The sequence below is a fragment of the Vanessa cardui genome, chromosome 2 (genome assembly GCF_905220365.1).
Source record: "Vanessa cardui chromosome 2, ilVanCard2.1, whole genome shotgun sequence".
In the NCBI taxonomy this organism is placed as follows: Eukaryota; Metazoa; Arthropoda; class Insecta; order Lepidoptera; family Nymphalidae; genus Vanessa; species Vanessa cardui.
This window is the reverse complement of record NC_061124.1, coordinates 6,505,448-6,527,114: the sequence shown is the minus strand read 5'-3', so window position 1 is coordinate 6,527,114 and position 21,667 is coordinate 6,505,448. Positions and strand designations below refer to the sequence as shown.

Sequence of the window (21,667 nt, the reverse complement as noted above, 5' to 3'; positions counted from 1 at the left end):
AACAAATTTAGTTTTCGCAACATGAATAATGAGATAACAATCTCTTTTGAGTGCGCGCAGTAGTGTGTATGCCTTCAGCACAGAATGACTATACTGAATATGATGATAATTAACTCAAACTCAAATAACTTTATTCAATATAGAAGCATTACACTTTCTAATTGATGGTCAACTGAAACACTACCACCGGTTCGGAAAAGTAAATACCCTGACCTGAGAAGAACCGGCGAAAGAAACTCAGCGGGGTTTTTTTGTTTGTTTCATACATTATATAAACAATTTAATATGAGATGACATTGTATATAGTCAGTATAAAGCAAGCACCACATAAGGGTGTACTCACGTGAGGTCGGCCACGACCCGGGTGAGCAGGCTGAGCGTGGAGCGCAGTTCGTGCGGGCGCGGGCGGTAGTGGTGCGCGCGCCGCACCAACTTGCGCACTAGCTCGCCCGGCGGCACCCACGTGCGGTACGTCGCCAGGAACGCCTCCTGGTACGCGAAATCTGCGCACATACACGCGTGCTGAGGTCAGGCCGCTAAACTTGTTTGAGCTAACAGCTGATGTAGACGAGTACAGTAAGTGTTCTTTTTTTAAATTACCGATTTAATCCATATACAAATACATAACACATACATTAGTTGATTAATCAAATAATGTATCTTAATAAATATAGCTATAACGGATTTGAATCGCGTATATTAATTATTTTTAACATCCCGACGTTTCGTTCGGGTAGACTGGTCTTCCCGTGACCACGAACGCTGTAAAGTGCTCGAAACGTCTGTATGTTAAAAATAATTAATATACGCCATTCAAATCCGTTATACCTATTTTTATTTCAATGTGTAATCGCGTAAATTTAAGACAATGTATCTTAATACAGTAATAACGCTTCTAATATCACAAAAATGTTCTCTGTACCGTTTACATCAACGTTATAAAAAGGCCAAGCCAAATTTTCACACTGGTAACACCATTTTGTTTGCAAACTAATCTCACTAAAGCTATTTCAAACAAAATGTGTCCCACTAATGCTAAGCTAAAGCCGTGTGCTTCAAACGTTATGCTATTGTTACTATTTATCATTATATAATTCATAAATACGAATACAAATATTTTATCTAAATTTAAAATATATCATGCTCTTTTCTTAATTAGTTGTGTGAGTCTCAACGCCAGCAAATCGCGTGTAAATTTAGTATATCCAGTAATACAGTACTTATATAATTAACAAATCAATAGTGCCTCTAAAAACCATATGAAGCGAGACCAGCTAAGCTATAATAATAATATTAGTATTCAACCAGCTAGTGTCTGTCAGCCCTCATACTATGATTCACTTACACTCGTCCGTTTCTGTAAAGTGAAAGCATGAAAGTTAAGAGGTTAGAAGCGATGCCAATTCTCTCTTTTTTTTTTAAATATAATTTTTTTTATTATTATTTAAATAAAAGTAAAAAGTTTTCATTTTCTTAGTGCCATAATCATATTTTCTTTTTATATTATAATACTATGACATGCTTTGTTATCTTCCAATGAATGTTTAAATCCCTTCTCCACATTAGTTAACTTATTATATGGCATCAATTGTGATTAGTTATTGAACCATGTCCCAATTTTGGTAAGACTAATGATTTAGAAAAAAATATTGAAAAAAAATAAATAACAAAAAGTACCTTTGGTAGCTTTAGTGGCGAGTACTATTAGGGCGTCCGGGTGACCACCGCGGACTTCGCGCACTTCGGAGCCCTCTTTGGTGGTGCCCTTCAGAAGGAGCCAACCACTAACATCCGTCTGCAGGATAATATCTTCAGAGTCGGATGTGATTGTGTCATTTGTCTCGGATACCGGTTGCACGGGCTCAGTGCTGCTTTCACTTCTCTGCAAATATAGATATTGTTTTTGTAGGCACGACCAGTTTATAATCATTTTTAAAGATTTAAATAAATATAAATAAATATGAGACATCATCACATGCATTACTCTGATCCCAATGTAAGTAGCTGAAGCACTTGTGTTATGGAAATCAGAAGTAACGACGGTACCACATACACCCAGACCCAAGACAACATAGAAAACTAATGGTAATCTATATCGACTCGGCCGGGAATCGAACCCGGGACCTCAGAATGGCGTACCCATGAAAACCGGTGTACACACCACTCGACCATGGAGGTCGTCATAGAACGTCGTTTAGAACGTCATTGCTTTAATCCATATGTGTATTAACTTGCATAAATATACCTGCGAGGGCACGGGAGAAGGCAGAGGCACGAGTCTATCTAACTCCTCCTCATCAACTGGAAACTTGCCCGGGGATGACGAACTCACATACAAGTCGTCTGTACTCTATAAGCAGAAAACGCATTTGTTTAACTGATTTTATGACTTTATTATCGACTGCACGTGCATTATTTTATTTAAACAAAAAGCAAGTAAGACAATTAAAAAATAATATTAATAAAATAAATAAATATGAGACAACATCACATACATTACTCTGATCCCAATGTAAGTAGCTGAAGCACTTGTGTCATGGAAATCAGAATTAACGACGGTACCACATACACCCAGACCCAAGACGACATAGAAAGCTAATGGTAATCTAAACGACTCGGCCAGGAATCGAACCCGGGACCTCAGAGTGGCGTAACCATGAAAACCGGTGTACACACCACTCGACCGTGGAGGTCGTCATAACATAAATTATAGCGTACCACGTTATTGAGCATGGATTCATCAGCTGAACTGTTGTTCGACGACGGCCGCGGTGATGGTGGGGGTAGCAGTTCATTACTCGAATTCATTGATATCTGAATAAACAAAAAACATCATTAACACTATGCGCTATACATTCATGTAGAGTTAGTATAAGAACGTACTATACCTGTTTAGTATAGTACGATCTGAGATGGCCCAGCGGTTAGAACGCGCGCATCATAACCGATGATTTCGGGTTCAAACCCAGGCAAGCACCACTGTATATATGTATGTGCTTAATCGTGTTTATGATTCATCTCGTGCTCAGCGGTGAAGGAAAACATCGTGAGGAAACCTGCATGTGACAAATTTCATCGAAATTCTGCCACATGTGCATTCCACCAACCCGCATTGGAACAGCGCGGTGGAATATGTTCCAACCCCTCTCCTTAATGGAAGAGGAGGCCTTATCTCAGCAGTGGGATATTTACAGGCTGTTACTTTACTTTACTTTACTATACCTGTTTAGTCTTATTCATCTTTGGTGGCAGAGCTGGAGGCTCCGGGGGTACTGGACTAGTTCTACTCGATGTCTTCATACTGACGGAATCTTCAGAACCACTGTTAATAAAATATTTAGCAATATTTTTAGTCGCTAAATAATTGTTGTTCCAAATGATTTGGCAACAATATCTTTAGTCTATAATTAATTATTTAAGCTTTCACAGTGTACAAAATAATAACAAGGCTATCGAAATACTAAAAAAATAATATTATTGATAAGGAAACAAAACATTTTAAAATAATTTTAAGTTGATTTTGTATACTAGTTGAAAGAGTAATCAAATATTATTCGACAATTACAAGTATAAACAATTTTAAGTTTATGTTACAACTCTTTATCAAATAAAACATAAATTTTTACAAGATAATAGGTCGATAAACAGGCGAAAATTGAGTGTTCATTGCTTTTGAGTAGCATATTATATAGATTTCTATATAGTTATCTGTGTATTTGAATTAGTAAAACAAATGATTCAAGAATTTCTTGTAGGTTCTCTCTTTTCTCTACAATTCTCTATGAGAATAAAGTATATTTTGATTTTATTATTATATAATACAAACCTCAAAGGCGGTGTACTCAAGTGTTGAACCGTTAGCGACGAAGCCATAGTCCTTTGCATCTGGTGGTGACCCACACTTATTGTCCCCGTACTAGAATGTTGCGCACTACAAAAACATACACGCGTTATCAAATACGCACAAAAACATTAGGACTAATAAAATTAAATCACGCATTAGTTACTACTGGAATTTACTCATAAACAAATGATTAAAGATTTATTGTGCATTGACCCACATATAATATGTGTTAATTAACAATGTCATCAGCTGAGTTTAATTTTATTATTTGTTTCCTAGATAAGAAATACAGTTTCTTTACCATATGCAATAAACGAATTTCACAATAAATTAGTATGTATGCGAACACTGATACAAAATGTCAAAATTTTAATATAAAAATGTTACCTCGTCAAATTATATGTGTGTATTGAATGCCGGAACATATCCGGCGGCGCCTCTGGATTGATCGGAGGATGAGCGTTGAGCGTATGACTGCAGTTTCCAAACATTTCCATGTATGCCATTACTGGAAAAATTAGTTCGAAATATAAAATCACGACAAAATAAAATTGGCAAAAAAAACGTTGTCTAGTAACAAATGCGTAACATGTTCTTCTATGCCGCCTAATAAAACAGCAAAGGCGCCGTAATGAAGCGTTAAGTACATTCATCATCTCAGGTGATAATTAACTATGCGAAATTCCGTTTACGTTAATAACTGACACAAAATAAAGCAGTGTAAGCCATAAGTGATAAGCAAGCAGTTTTACTGTTATTAAAATGTATCGTGAAAGCTAGAGGCACATGATGTTCTCCAATCCGTCCAACTATTTGGAGTCGACGAGTATCACCGCTAAATTACACTTAGATACTAACGGTCCAACCAGTTGACTGACTTTAATTTGATTGAAATTGAGTCTATTTATGCGTATGCGATATATATACAATTCATAAATTACTTTTATATTATTGACATAGTATTGTAACGTCATAAAATAATCAGTTTGTAGCGCGGCTCAAACGCGTTTATACTGCCAATGTAGCAACTGATTGGGCCCCCGTATCCTCGGGTATAGCGGCGCTAGGCTGAGGCATCTCGTGTCTGGCGAGCTGTGGGAGGCGTAGCGAGCATGCATTCCACTCACCGCTGTACGCGACGCTTTGAAACACTGCGGCGCCGCACCGGCACAACAGACAAACATGCCGTTATAACCCCCACTTTATTAAAACATTAATAAACCCCGATTGGCATACGAGAGACAGTTAATTCGGCTTAATCATAACAAATGCGAGATAAAAGAATAGAGACTTGTACCCCACACACCTTTAAACGCCATTTATATAGATCATTAGTTATTTCTTTAACCGAATTAACTGTGTCAACTTTATTATTGGTCCCTTTGAGAAATTCCCAGTAGCCAAACATTAATATAGGACAAAGTGAAACAGTAAACGGTACCGTCAACACAAACATTTTGGTCATCATATTATATTCAAGAACTTTAGACAAATTAGAAATAGAAAATTAGACACACATACGCTTGAAAGTCGTGTACATATTCAGAGATAGCATTGATTCGTGAAATAGAAAAGATTCCACATTCTCACTTTCAACAAATATGCTACATGCAGTCAAAAATCATGACTATAGTGACATTCATACATACATCTAAAACAACAACACAAGAATTATTTATGCTAACGTAGTTTGGACTTGACGACAATGATCTCAGATAGCTAGTATTTAATATTAAAACCTCCATTTATACATCATTAATTTTTACACATAAAAAAGGAACTTTCGTAGTTATTGCTATTATATTCTATATGCAGAATATTTATTATTCAAGGATTATGATTAGTATTCGTTTTGATATTTCCGATCACCCGAAGCTTCAAGGCATTTCATTAGAACTTGTAATAATTATTTAAAAACCCAAAACCAAGTAAAAAATATTAAGTATTTTTACAGTACAATCCGGATAGAACGACTTTCAAATAAGTCGTAGCGTAAACGGATTATACTGTACTTTTGAATTACTGTTTATTATGAAATTCCTGTACAAGACATCTATAAGACTATTGTACAAGTTTTAATGAAATGTAGTATATATATTGTAGACATATATATATGTCTAACAGTGGGCGCATTATTATTATACAGATACTGACTGTGTTTCTTCTTGAGAGGCAGCGGCGGCGGGCGTTGATGGTTGTGCTCTGCGAGAGTGTGCGGTCGCGCGTCGTGCAGCGAGAACGGTGGCGTCTTCCTGTGTGAGCAAAGGGTTGGCTTGTAAATTTACAATTAATTTATTGTATATACGAAGAATAGAAGCTTGACCCGGCTTTGCACGGTTGGATATAAGTTTGATTTTTATAGTTTTACCTTTTATTTATATTTGCTTTTTTTGTTTCTTTCCGACGTGTTTAACATTAGTCGTTCTATTTCAACTTATTTACACAAAAACCTTAATAAATTATACACCTCAACCTTCCTCATAAATCCCTCTGTCTACTAGTGGAAACCGCATGAAAATCCGTACAGTAGTTTTGGAGTTTATCGCGAACATTCAGACACACAAACGTGGTCGGGGGACTCTATTATATAAAATAATTTAGTGATGTTATTACTTATCATAATATGTCTAAGATTACTGAACTCCTAATACATGAATATAATATATTTACTTGGTGGTAGGGCTTTGTGCTAGCCCGTCTGGGTAGGTACCACCCACTCATCAGTTATTCTTCCGCCAAATAACAGTACTCAGTATTGTTGTGTTCCGGTTTGAAGATTGAGTGAGCCAGTGTAACTACAGGCACAAGGGACATACCATCTTAGTTCCTAAGGTTGGTGGCACATTGACGATGTAAGGAATAGTTAATATTTCTTACAGCGGCATTGTCTATGGGTGATGGTGACCATTTACCATCAGGTGGCCCATATGCTCGTCCGCCAAACTATAACATAAAAAAATAAAAAATAAATTATATATATATATATATATATATACATGAGTCGATATACCTGATCTCGACGTTGGGGAAGTACTGCTGCATGTCGGCGCGCACGGCGCGGCGCGTCTTGACGGGCAGCTCGGGCGGCGTCTCGCTGTCGTCCGACGTGATGCTCGCCAGCCTGCCGACAGGCGCACGTGTCACCATCACGACCACATTCACACCATATTTATTCTAAAATTCTCAAATATCATATAACAAAATCATCGACGACTAAAACTTACTTTAATCGAAATTATATTCTATTTTTAAAATTACGACATGGATGATAATTATCATACTACTTTACTCAGATGTTACTCTACTTCGTCTAAGTTTGCTATTAAATCTATTATCGTTGCTCCACGCGCAATGGAAATGAAACATACATCTTTGCAACGTGCAATTTGTGCTACTAGTTAAGAATATTAGTGACAACACTGTCTATTTTATTTTATTTATAAAACTGTGCTCTACAATTTCATAACTGAACTTTACACCACTTAAATCTTTCGCACTATATATATTTTCCATTTTATACATTATATTAATGGATTTATCAAAAACTATATAGACAGCCAACTAAATCAAGGCCGAAATCCCAATATAATACAAAAAATGAAAAACCGTATTAGTAAAAAAAGTATAAAAAAATCCATCCATTATACCATTCATCTTAAGTGAAACTAAATTCAAAACTGTATGGCGGGAAGGATCACATTCAAATCGGTGTAATGTTCGAAGTTTAAATATGGTCAAAACCAGGTGACAAAGCTGTAAAACAGATGTGGCGAGCGACACTCACTTTGAGGAGTTGTGCGCGGCCACCGAGTTCACACTGAACATGCGGCCCTCAACGCTCTGCAGAGTGCACTTCATTTCGCTCACATACTCTGTACTTTCAAAAGTACTGCAAACAATAACAGGAAGCATGACACGAGACAATCGAAAACAAACGTGAGTCGAGTTAATTGTGAAATTTATTAATTGTTTCGGAATTTCATCTGGCATATCATTTTTAATACTTTTTTTTGTATCGAATAAATTATTTACTTACTTAAAAAATGTTGGGTATTTTTACAATAATAATAAATATCGATTAGTATTTTTACAATAATATTATATACCAGATCAAATACCCTCAGTGCTATAGAAAATGTAATGCAAACAAGTGAGTGTACAACATAAAACAAACAAGTGTCGGATCAAAACGTGAAGTGTGTGCATTGTTTGTCACCTGTCCGTATGACTAGAGTAGTGATGCGAGGAGAATGTCGATGTGAAACTCTGTTCTGTCGATATCTCCGAATGACCGACAGACACGAAACCGGATTCGTTGGAGAAACTTTAAATTAAAAGAAAAACGCACAATAAATAGACTGAACAAAAATATAGGAGAAAGATAAAGTAAATTTATAAGTTATGCAATCGAATAAATAAAACTTGCAGAGTTTAGAACGGTCTGGCTACTGTTCACTCACCGATTGTGGTTGGAGTGACTGTGGACGTTGTTCATATGAGACTCGTGTGACTCCACTGAAGTGCGCATTTCATTCATATTATTGCAACTGCACATGCCTGTTATCGATAAAAATATATTTTATAACATATCAACAAAATAAATCCCTTATAATTTTACTTAAAATTAAATTAAAGAAAATAATTTAATGTAAGCGTACTAAATCGTGATCAAATAATTTCATATTTGTGACTTAACAATACTGGAAAATTATCTTATAAATCTTTATAACATGCAACAACTAACTGAATTACAATTAGTACCTTATCAATTCTATTGGTTTATGTTACATGTTACAAAAAACAGCAATAACGCTATAATTTAGTGTGATGTAGTTTAAGTTACTTACCAACTAAATCAGAGTTAGGCGGAGTAACAAATACTTCATGGTTCATAGAATCATGTGTGTTCCTGTCTTCGTCGTTAGACACGTTGAGCATTGAATCTAGAGAGCCACTGCTGTGGGACTGGAGAGATAATCTAAAAAAAAAATTTGTTATTCATAACTTAAAACATATGTTCTACTAAATATCTAAAGTAGTTCATACTTAATATTAGCATTATTTAAATCTTAAAAGATAGTGGTCAGCAGCCCGCACTAAGCTTGATCGATGGAATTCAAATATTAATAACGCATTCAAAGGCAAAAGCGTCCGCCCATATACATGTATGTTTATATGATTATTGAATGGAATGTATTCCTTAAAAAAAATATTTCGCGTTGCGAGCACCGTTATCGTAGATAATTTTCACTTTCCCTGACGAGAAGGGAAGTGAAAGCGATCATAAAGAATTAAAACATAATATCTAATTATACCTGTCTATGGACAGTCCTAGTAAGGAGTTGTCGTTTGCTGACTTGCGCTTTGGCGGCAAAGGAGGGGCCAACTCGATTTTCCTGCAATAAACTTTCACTTTAACCAACCAAACCCGATGTCAAATTATACAGAGAAAAGTGAAATTCATTACGGCGATGTCAAGGTCACGCAATGTGGAGATAAACAGAATTTCTAATATATTCAAAATCTTAAATTAAAATTTTGTTTTATTTAAATTAATAAAACTTAATATTAATGTAGTATTTATTGAACAGAGAAAGTATTCAAACTACAAAAGAAATATAATTTAATTGCTTTATTAATCGGTTGAAAGTTGACTATTTACGACTATGAATTTAACATAACTGTATTTATATATTTAATTTTATGAAATTAAATATTTAAAAATTAATCAAAGGCATCTGGTTATTAATAAAATAAATTAGTTACTAAAATATTTGACATGAAAAAATCTACATGAATGTAAAATATTTTTTGTTACAATTTTTATTACATCGAAATAATTATATTGAAATTATCATATATGTATACATTTGACATATTATGTAGTATTTTTTTCCTTAATGTTACTTTATTGGTATAATTAATGAATTCTGATTTTAAGGAAGTAATACCGCGGAATATTTCCGTACATTAATCATTCCTTATATTGCCTTTTCTTGCAGTTATACTTGTGGATTATCCCTTATAACCACAAAACAATAACATCGAGTATTACTGTTTGGCGATAGATTATCTGATAGGAAGTTGGTATTTACGCGGGCGAGTTTACCAAAAGCTCTACCCCAAAGAAATATTAGCGTTTTAATTATATATTATAATATGTCATTTAGCTACTTTTTTGAATTACTACCTAATCACTTTTTATTTCAATCAACTATTTAAATATTAAAACTTGTGTAAACTTTTGCTTGTATTATCAAATACATGTTTATATTTAAAACGAGTAATAATCGAAATTATACTATATTATTAATTTTGCCAGATGTTTAAAATTGTCACGTCATAATTGTCAGTGTCAGAGGCCCTCCATGGTGTACTCCATTAAGAAGGAATTTGTAAGAGTATGTACTTCATTTAAAAAAAAATATTATTGAAATTAAAATTTCTAGTGTAACATTAATATAATACAATGTGGCGAACAAAATACTCTATCGTTTCTCGTGACTATTTTTTCTATCAAATATTCTGTCAAAATAAAAAAGATACAGATTAAAAAAAAATAGATAATTCCAAATATTTGCATCTGCTTTAGCCTCCAATGTATAAATACGATAGCTATATTATTGACTGACCGGTTCGGCCTGGCGGGCTTGGGCGGCGGCGAGTCCGGCGCGTCGAGGATGGACTCCGACGAGTGCGACGCGCGCACGCCGCTCGGCTCCGCGCCCGCCTCGCCCGTCAGCAGCGACAGCTCCTTGGGCGTCAGGGGGATGTCTGGAATCAAATACATATATTATGAGTGACCAATAATATGGAACCCACTTTTAAGTAAATATATATTTTTTAGATATAACATACGAGGAACTAATGAATATTAAACTTTATAGTTTGAATTTTCTAAAACCTTAACATAGATATAAAAAACGGTCTTAAATATGTATGTAAATTACTGTTCTTTACAATTGACAACATGTAACGAAATTTTACTAATTCAGAAACTGTTTATTATATAGAATAAGGTATCGGTCTCTCGTGGGTAACGGTAATAAATATGTATGAAAATTACCGTTCTTTTCAAATGACAACATGTAACGAAATCTTACTAATTCAGGAAGTGTTTATTATATAGAATAAGGTATCGGGGGGGCGTGGGTTCGTACCGGGCAGCGAGTTGCGCTGCGTGGAGGCGCGCGGCGACACGAGCGCGGGGCGCGGCGACAGCGCGGGGCGCGCCATGTGCTGCTGCGCCAGCCCCGCCACCTCCTCCACGGCCGCCGTCACGCCCTTCACCACCGAGCTCACGTGCTCCGGCGACAGCGCCGCCGTCGACGTCTCCATCTCCGTGTCGTCGGCGTCGGCCCGCAAGCTCACCACCGTCACTTCGTCGCAGAGCCGTATCAGCATCGCCAGAGCCGTGCACAACCGCTTGACTGCGCTCATGAGCTGCGGCGACCGGCTGCAGTATGGTTTGATTGCTGTAACAGAATCGATTTAAACGATTTATTATCGGTTCGATGACCTCGATTTTTTTTTTTATGGTATAGGTTGGCGGACGAGCATATGGGCCACCTGATGGTAAGTGGTCACCATCACCCATAGACAATGACGCTGTGAGAAATATTAACTATTCCTTGCATCGTCACTGCGCCACTAACCTTGGGAACTAATATGTTATGTCCCTTGTGCCTGTAGTTACACTGGCTCACTCACCCTTCAAACCGGAACACAACAATACTGACTACTGTTATTTGGCGGTAGAATAACTGATGAGTGGGTGGTACCTACCCAGGCGGGCTCGCACAAAACCCTACCACCAAATAAGTCGATAAAATGAACAAAAGTAAAAAATAAAGTTTCTGTGAAACGGACATTTTCAATACGCACACAGACGCATATACAATACCCCGTGTTCGGGTATGTGTAAACAAAACACAAAAAAAGATCATGCGTTGATAAAAAAAATGCATAATGAATTTACCTTTGTGTATATTTGCGATCGATTCGAAAACAATAGTGCCGTTGTCCGGCAACATTTCCAGTTTCCTCTTTGTGATGACATCGGAGAAATGTTTTAAACCGAATGTGACCTGAAATCGATACAATGCCTTCATCAAATCAAATCACATATTATAAAGAACTAACGGCCACGATATATTAGTTTACCTTGAAAGACACATTTAAATAATATTTATTTATTTATATGTGTAAATGTTGTATGTGTGAATTAGTATAGTTTATATATTTCGTCTGTAACTATTATATTACCTCTTTGACTAGCCGTTCGAGTTCTTTGGCAGGTGTGATTTCACCCTCCTCCGCCGTGACGGATTTGGCCCCCATGTTCCGAGGCTTCGGACTAAGTGGGGAGTGCGATCTGAAAAACAATGAAACAATTTCAATTATTTTAAATGTTAACACAAACGACACAAACATATAGAATATTTTCACACTTCGTTATTAAAACACTTGTTCTTAAATGTGGGAACCACATTGTTTACTTCTTGCTGGAATACACTCTCGTCATGACATAATGAGCACCGTAGCATTTTACTCGAAATAATTATTCGAAAAATCTTTTGTTTTGTTCGGTCGATTTTAGCGAATACAAATTTAAATTCATCAAGATTGTTGTAATGTGTTTTCCGGCCTTGACTAATGCAGATAGAAATCTCTTGTTCAGCAGTTTTACTCAACGTTAAAAGTTGCAAACAAAATAAGTCTTAATGACGGAGTGCTGTCGTGAACGACCGCTTTCAAAACGAACTGCGTAACTATGCGACATGACGCTGCGTATACAATTAGCAATTGGGCAATTCGATAAAAATTATTAAGTGGCACCGTTACATAAAAAATATCACCCGAATTCGCGGCGACTGGAATATTAGTATTGCGAAAGAAACTGCTTTATATGCAAGCCAGCACTGCGCGAATAACAAAGCTAAGCTGTATTTGATATTCAAAGTCCCGGTTCATTTTACTAACGCACAATAAACATACATATTCATACAAATAACATTAGCTCTAATGACACTCGTGTGCGTTTGTGAATTTATTTGCATTTTGTCACATGTTGTTTAGATGTTCCTATTGTATCCATTTACAAATATTGACAATTGTTTTCATAGATAAAACATTTTTAGAACATATGAACTCGTTTTCACTGATTAGAGGAAACTTAAAATGCTTAAAATAATTTTAATACTGGTGAACAATATACTTTATAAAATATATAAGATACAAAGTAATAAATTACATAATGATATTAACGACAGTATACCTAGTGTAGACTTCATATATAAAGAAAAATATAACTCATTGGTCACACTAGACAAAAAATAAGGTCAAGCCTGCAAACTTTGATCACGAGCTCGATCGAAACGTACAATAAAAGAATAACGAGCCATTTCGAAAGATATAGCTTGTACCGTTATCAATCATGATGCGACTGTAACAAACGTTATACCATGTTAAAACTTATTCAGTGCTTAAACGATATCCGATGTTTTATGAACCTTAAAAACCGTACCGTTTCCCATTGTAGACGAGACGTTGATGAAGCTTACTCGTACGCTTGTTAATCCAGAATCCGACAGGCGACCGTACCGCGTTCGACATTTAGACACACCGACAAAATATCTGAACCGTAACGACACTCGATCACACTAGATTTTATATTCACACTGCAATTTACTTTCAAATAACCTCAGATAGTAAATAAGCACTCGGACACACTAAATAAAACAATTCACCCACTGACGGTCCGGTCGCGGACATTAAAATGTAATCACTTAACATTGCACGTTCCGAACTAATGAGATTTCAGCGGACAATGTCATTAATGCGAGCGACAGTCTAGCCGTCCGTGACTCACAATAAACGCCACATTAAACGCATTAAACATCACAATATAAGTTTCACAATGCCTTACAGGGCTATAATTAATACTTTAACATCATATTCGTATTCGGTCAAACAATATTTCATTTAATTCGACCTTAGAGTCGAGATAAACTTGTTATAATGAGCGACACTTTCTTGAATAGCTGCCAGTGTGATAGCTGAGTTATGTACGCATATGCAAGACTATTATCAATACAGATAAGAAGCAATAGCTGGTGTAAAGATTTCATTGCTATGTACACAACTTGGAAAGATAACATTTTGTAGTGACAAATAGATACAAACCTTAAGATAGTGAAATAATTACTTGTCAAAATATCGAACGACGCGTAATATATAATCAGTTTCATTCGATACCTGTGGTTATTTATCAATACATTTTATTCTTTAAAATACATTAACTAAATAGGTACCCAGTAGCAAACGTAGTTTAATTTGCAGTGAGCTTTTTATACATTGATCTAAAACCTACATTAAAGTAATCGATTTGAAATTACTCAAATTAGCAAATGTGTTTTCCAGTAGTATAAGCATCGAATGATTGATCAATTAATACTGATAGCCATCATAAATGCAGGCTAATATTCCGAGTGTGTAATATTCAGTGTGAGTGATAATGAGAGATTTCTATTTAAATTTGACTGAAATTAAAATAGGCCATATATTCCGCTTGTTCTTGCATCTTGTACCAAATCCCTGTCAACGGACGCGCGAGTCGCTAGATAACGTACTGACCTGATATTGGAGGCGAGATGCGGCGGATGGGGAGGCTGCGCAGGCGAACGCATGTTCGAGATGCGCTCGAGTAGGTCGTCCTTGAAGGAGCGCGCGCGCCGCGCTAGTTTATTGGCGCCGCGCAGTGATCCGCGGTGCCCCGAGCCCGCTTCACCGCAAACCTCGTTATCTGTAACCATATACAGAGTACTAAAGTAGATGACAACCTTAACAGCCATCTCATTTATGGATAACGAGACCTTAGTAGAAATCCTTCAAATATTTATCACAATCAAAGGCCTCTCTCCTACGCCCAAATGTGATCTCCTAAATATGTCCGAGTATTTTGTACCGTACGTTTTAATTCCAGGCTACACAATTTAAGGATAACTTATGTAATATTAATAATCAGGAATTTCATTATGAAACATCAAACATGTAATACGTGACGATTTTCATGTAAATGGATAATTCTCGGGGTAACTGCTATATGCTACCAATAAAATTACGGAATATCCCACACAGAACGGATAGTCATACGTATTTGGGGAACCCATCAAAACAACTTTGCGATCGATTCGCATAATAATCGCTATCTATTCCTCGTCTATTACGAGACACAATCCAGGGTGTTGAAGTACATTCTTAGCCCGTCTCTCACTATCGTGACTACAAGTCTATTAGTTAAAAAATCCAGACGAGTGTATTCAGCAATTGTCGATGCGATTGTGAAGCGTCAATTGTTGATCACGTAATAAATCGAATTCACGCATCATCTGACAAAGGAAATCGTCAATCGCCGTGTGGCTTTGTCTAGGCTCACTGTACAAATTTAAAATTACATACAACAAAATCGGCACTATCATATCCAATCCTATCACGGTATTTATATTGCCATGGGAGCTATCATACTAGTTTAGGACTAAACATTATATGCTACGTGACAAGTTCTGAAAAGTCGAGATGGCCCAGTGGTTACGCCTGCATCTTAACCGATGATTGCGGGTTCAAAACCAGGCAAGCACCGCTGTTTCATGTGCTTAATTTGTCTTTATAATTCATCTCGTGCTCAGAGGTGAAGGAAAACATCGTGAGGAAACCTGCATGTGACAAATTTCATAGAAATTCTGCCACATGTGTATTCCACCAATCCGCATTGGAACAGCGTGGTGGAATATGTTCCAAACATTCTCCTCAAAGGGAGAGGAGGCCTTTAGCCCAGCAGTAAGAATTTACAGGCTGTAGTTTACAAGTTCTGGCCACGGCGGCCAAAGACAAAAATGTCTGTCTAGTAACCTGCGGAAAAGTAATTATAGCGAGTAATTGAGTGCGCACACAGATGCGCTCTCTATTCACTCTACATAGGCCGATGGGACGGAAATCCGATACGACCGGAAAGAAATCAAGTGCAGGACCAACAGCTTTACAAACCGATTCTTAAAACATTTCAAAGTTAGTTACATTTATAAATAAAGAAATAATAAATAAATATGAGACAACATCACATACATTACTCTGATCCCAATGTAAGTAGCTGAAGCACTTGTGTTATGGAAATCAGAAGTAACGACGGTACCACAAACACCCAGACCCAAGACAACATAGAAAACTAATGGTAATCTACATCGACTCGGCCGGGAATCGAACCCGGGACCTCAGAGTGGCGTACCCATGAAAACCGGTGTACACACCACTCGACCATGGAGGTCGTCAAATTTTATACTTATACTTATATTTTATACTTTAAAGCTGAATAATCTAATCTAGCAGTAATCTTTGTTAGCGTAACAATGAATAGTTACATTAAAACAACAAACATAAATTAAAAAGCAAGTATTAAAAAATAAATTCATATTTAACTTTTAAAATTTTATAAATTTGCGTCCGTACTATTCGTCGAAATGTCGCGTTTAAATTTAACACAAAATATTTTTTATTCAAGGACGTAAACAAATAAAACATTTTTGAATGGTCGTAATAAAATTCGATTTCTTCGTCGATTAATATGAATTGATTTATTTCCAATAAATTTTAAAAACATCCTCATGTAAAGTTGGAAATAATTTTGTGGCGAATAGTTGAAGTATGGTGGAAAAGTAAGGGATTCGTCGCGTTTTCAGCACGGTGTTGTCCCGTTTCAGCAGGGCCTTTAGAACGAATTGGAATTTATCGTTCGTATATAACTCATAATACCAATTTACGGAACACTCATTTTTCATTAGTTAAGAAATAAATCCAAAAAAGAGGCTCTTAATATTGCCTCCTTTTTTCTACCTACTCTACAGCTCTTAATTTCTTCATCGTAACAAAAAATGTTATCTTGAAAGTTTAATGAATTCAGGTTGGAATTTAAGTAATTAACTTCTGGACTGTCTTTTAATTTCATCAATAAACTTTTTTTATTGATGTTAAAGTTAAAGAACATTAACGTGTCGTTTATTTCCTCAACGACACAATTATTGTAACTTAATTATGTAATTGATAATTTCGCGATCACTTCCAATTAACCATATCTAACGAAGTAGCCGGAACAAAATTATAATATCTATTACTAATAAAATTATACTTTATTTGCTTTAACGAGCTACTTTTAGAAACTTCCAGTCATTAGATGTTTGAGTAATACAGAAAATATATTTATTAAGTTTTAAGAGCGTAGCATTAGCTATAAACAGGAATAATTGATATAGCAACTTCCCAGGTCCATAAGTATGTGAAACCGACAAGTATAATCGAAATTTATTTGATCATTGTATGCAAGCCTGCCTGCCAGGTAACACCCACTCATCACTTATTCTGCTTAGTGCTGTTGTGTTCCGGTTTATGGGGTGAATGAGCCAAGGCACTTATGGGAACGAGGGATATTATTTAATAGTTCCTAAGATTTATGGTAAATTGGCGACCTACGGAATGGTTAATATATCCTCCCGCGCCAATAACTGGCCAATCGAGAGCGCTTATTCCACAGGTATTCCAATTTCAAAATCCATCTATCTATCAGTACTAGCTTAAAGTTATTTATTACGATGCTAGTAATCTGTTTACTATTCGAGATAATGAAAGGAATTTGTTTACATGTTTAAACAAACACAAATGCATTATAGTATAAGCATAATACAGAGACTTAATAACCAAATGCCTTATTTAAACATTGTTCAAACGACGTGACGCATATTTCAACAAGAACAAATCAACGCCGAGGCCATACAATCAAGGCAGACAACGAACTTTAAAGAATACCCAAACCTTATACGGTAACTCGTATTACGCATTACGACTTTGCTATTCACTGAGGAGATAATAAGAAACAAAACAATATTTATTATTACACTAATTCTCATCCGACTATACATACATATATACATAGGTGTTAAGTACTCCATGTCCTGAATTCAACTCTGTAAAATGACGTATCAAAAGTGCTTTGATGGGCCTACTTGAATAAATATTATTTTTATTTTGATATTTCTGTTTCCCTAAAACAATGTATGCATATGATAGTTGAGTGGTAAAGACGAGAAAGCGTGACTAACTTACTTTCGCATTTACAATATTAGAGATGTCACAGAAACCGACCAAATACAAAAAAAAAATTGCCAGCATACACGAAAATCTCATTATAATACAATTAACTAACGTATCAATTATAAAAAGCTAATATTGTAATTATATAAAAAATACCGCAATTACATTTGGTCCACATATAGAGCTATAAAGTACAAATGAAATTATTTGTCATCATACGGTCTATTTGTTAAATCATAATTAGATAGTGAGCTAATGATCGTATTCAACAGATCTGTTATTCTTATCTCGTTACACGATGTTTGTATTTACAATCATTTTAAAGTTCGTTTATGTAACAATGGCTCTACGTTTTTGGTTCTGTGCATTGTTGACGTAATGCTTCTAATAAACAAGTCTACGGTTTAATAATAATTCCGATACGAAGTACACAGTATTATTCCTATGTCCTTATCGAATATTTTTAAGGAATAATTTAAGGATAAACTGAACTGAAATGAGAATAAATTTACATTATTGGAATGTATGCACATTTTGTTTTATGGTTATTTAACACTTAAAAAACTCAATTAATTTAGAGACAGACACACCCATCCTTTCTCTGCCTGGCCTCCCTTGCTATCTTTAGTTATAATATATAGTATTCTCGATAATAATGACTTTAATGTAGAGATTACCCCCAAGGTTTTAGTATACATTTAAGTGGACCATTAAGTTGCTACGTTCGAAGAATATATTTAACAAACAAGGTCTTCCATGCCACATTATATGCAGGTCAAAATCACAAATAAATTTTCCTTATACGTATAAATACATTGTAAATTAATCACCAACTTAACCCGTACGTATATTACGCGAGTATTTGTTGATCACAATACATTTCTTTGTACAAAAACTGATTATATCACACTCACTTCTTTGTAAATAACGAAATATCTTCCAAGACTTATTATGAGACGCGTTGGAGGATAAGTAAACACAGTTTTATCAATGACGGTCGAGTTTAAAAATACACGCGAAGGCGACAGCAGGACGCGCCCAAGCCGCGCCGCGTGACGACTGAGACAGGCTACGCTAGTGTGGAGGAGGACACCGCACCGTCCCGCGCCGGACGGACGCCGGGTCATGCCCGCTTCCTGGGCTCGAGTGCGTCATACATATCATAAACAAAAACTAAAGCGGAGAACTCACACTAAGTCATTTATTTTTACATATCATTTAAAAAAAATAAAACATACTGTCATTATTTTGAAATACATTAAGCAGTACGCACAATAGATACGTAAGTACAAATAAAATTAGATGTAACAAAAATCAACCAATAAATCGCTATTCTGCACTAGGCCTTAGACCACTTAGTATTCATATTTAGCAATAAGCTCTGCGTTTGGAAATCATGTTACAACTTTTTCAAAACTAGTTATAATACTTAGCTCGTCTTCGCACTAACTTGAATGTTTCATTTTTTATTTTTAATCAGTGATTTATAAGAATGTAGAACAATTAGTATTACACAACACGACCACGCGTGTTCAAACCTACACAAGCTAACAAATTTCTATCTTACCGCGTACGCCCCTCGACTCTCTACACTACTCTTAAATATTTTGGAATATAACATTAACGAGTATACCCGATTTGAATACTTCTCAAGGCAATTCGTCTTACTAAAGTATACTTTAAATTATTACGATGTCCTTTGTAGTCACAATAGCGTTCCTTTTTAACAAAAAGCCCCAGACTGAAACGTTTCCTGATACTGCATTGCTTCAGCTGTCTTTTAACAAAAATACAAAACATTTACGGTTTAAGAACATCTTGTTGCCTAAACTGGTGACAGGAGCGGTGGTTACCAGAGAATGGGAATTGCGATTTACGGAGAGATGCACGCTCGCTGACATTCCAACCATCGTGAAATGCTTTATGATTTGTAGTTATTTTTCTTTCGTCTTTGTATATTAACACAGAAGTCTATTTGACAAAAATATTTTAATACCGTTCCTTTGAATATAAATTGTGCATGTAGGCACTAATTTATTTCAGAAAAAAAACGCGATACTCTTTATAGTCCTGATGTAAATAAATATGCATATGATTATTTTATTACTTTAAAAAAAAACATACACAGCGGAAGAATTATTTTGTATGAACGCGCTTATCTCATATTACCAGTTAAGATACCGATTTGAATAATATTTTTGCGTTAGATAGCCGATTTGAGGAAGGCTATACACATCACGACACGCTATAGCCAGCGCGGTGTAGAAGTTGGAAATATAAGCCGTGTGTAACTATATCGCATTGTGTGTAACACTTGAATGGTGTCAATTCAGACAAAAACAAGCAGACATGTTCTTTTATATTAATATTAGAACAAAAACCAGATGAATATAATTCATGAGAGCTTAATAAAAATACATAAGGGGTAACAAGATATTACGCCTCGACTAAACAGTTTCTTATTATAAAATAAAAGACTAATGTCTAAAAATAATATGTTGCATACAATAATAGGGTAGTAAATATGTAAAAGACAATAACTTTATAGTCTACTTATAAATGTGGTATGTAAGTCAGAAATAACGGCGAATGATTAGGCACGATTTGTAAGAATTTAACATTACATTACCGTTTTAATAATAAATAGATACAAACGACCTCAGAATAATATAAAAACTTATGCACGTACACACAGGACTCGAAAGACGCTATCGCATACGTGGAAGAAGATTTAAAACATTTATCTAGCCTTACTATTTACACAACACAGTAGACTAAGTATGTACACGTATCATCATTACATAGTAGAAAACAAAGTCGCTTACCGCTGTTTGTAAGCTTAAATGTATGATTAAATCTTTAAAATAACGCAACGGATGTTGATGCGTTTTAATATGCTAAAGAAAAACTGATAATTTTAGAAGATGGAAGTGTACTGTAAATACTTTTTTGAAAATGTACAGATCTATGCGCAGACGGGGTGGGTAGCTGGTGTATTATAAAGGTCATTATGACGAATTAACTTCAATATAGTGCATCGATTATTAACGTATTAGGAATAATGGTTATGATATAGACGCAGTAACGGCTATGGAATAGTTTAACTTATTTATATAAACGAGTGTTCAAATACGCGTTACTTTTACTACTTAGCTTGAAGATAGCCTTAACTTTTACCAGTTATTTTTGAATCATCATTTTACAAGATCAATAATACGCATCCTACTTAACTTTTACAGACACTTTTGGCTAGTCATTACATTCATAAAACCTTAACAGCTACCCAAATACATCCGATTCGGTGTGTATAATCTACTCATACAAGAGGAAATTATTAAATACTCCAGGTATTAATAGAGCAAAACTCAGCATTGACTCTTTTATATGTGTTTAATTTACTTTTATATACAAAAAATACGATTTCCAAATCCTGGTATTGTTTTTAATTTCTTTTTTTAATAATACTTAAATTGATAATACCTAATGCTTATTTTTTTCGCGGAGACTGAAAAAAGCCTCGCAGAACAGTCAAAAACTTAAGCTTGTTGCAATCTCTCCACACAAAGTCATGGCACATAAAACTCGTCAGGAAAAACTATATTTGAATACTATTAACGACTTTTTCCAACGGCCTTAACATTACAACAACAATAGATACAAATACACAATGCCCCGTTCCCGCGT

At 35.5% G+C, this 21,667-nt stretch overlaps 1 protein-coding gene across 7 annotated transcripts in view; it reads right to left on the bottom strand.

The window, feature by feature from the left end:
- Nucleotides 1-21,667, bottom strand: part of LOC124537485 (guanine nucleotide-releasing factor 2) — a 41,465-nt gene that overhangs the window by 7,382 nt on the left and 12,416 nt on the right. For 3 of the 7 annotated variants that reach the window (XM_047114390.1, XM_047114351.1, XM_047114358.1), the window contains 21 exons: nt 14,480-14,648; nt 12,110-12,218; nt 11,823-11,931; nt 11,005-11,319; nt 10,477-10,618; nt 9,160-9,240; nt 8,692-8,822; nt 8,305-8,401; nt 8,061-8,168; nt 7,629-7,733; nt 6,855-6,965; nt 5,999-6,096; nt 4,972-4,995; nt 4,232-4,352; nt 3,827-3,931; nt 3,223-3,322; nt 2,719-2,814; nt 2,246-2,350; nt 1,678-1,882; nt 1,346-1,357; nt 344-503 (listed from right to left, as the gene is read on the bottom strand). In XM_047114390.1, the coding sequence (XP_046970346.1) occupies nt 344-503; nt 1,346-1,357; nt 1,678-1,882; nt 2,246-2,350; nt 2,719-2,814; nt 3,223-3,322; nt 3,827-3,931; nt 4,232-4,352; nt 4,972-4,995; nt 5,999-6,096; nt 6,855-6,965; nt 7,629-7,733; nt 8,061-8,168; nt 8,305-8,401; nt 8,692-8,822; nt 9,160-9,240; nt 10,477-10,618; nt 11,005-11,319; nt 11,823-11,931; nt 12,110-12,218; nt 14,480-14,648 (2,503 nt within the window). Of the gene's footprint in view, nt 1-343; nt 504-1,345; nt 1,358-1,677; nt 1,883-2,245; nt 2,351-2,718; nt 2,815-3,222; nt 3,323-3,826; nt 3,932-4,231; nt 4,353-4,971; nt 4,996-5,998; nt 6,097-6,854; nt 6,966-7,628; nt 7,734-8,060; nt 8,169-8,304; nt 8,402-8,691; nt 8,823-9,159; nt 9,241-10,476; nt 10,619-11,004; nt 11,320-11,822; nt 11,932-12,109; nt 12,219-13,370; nt 13,910-14,479; nt 14,649-21,667 lie in introns of those variants that run through there. The other 4 variants (XM_047114396.1, XM_047114383.1, XM_047114375.1 and 1 more) reach the window with 4 other exon arrangements.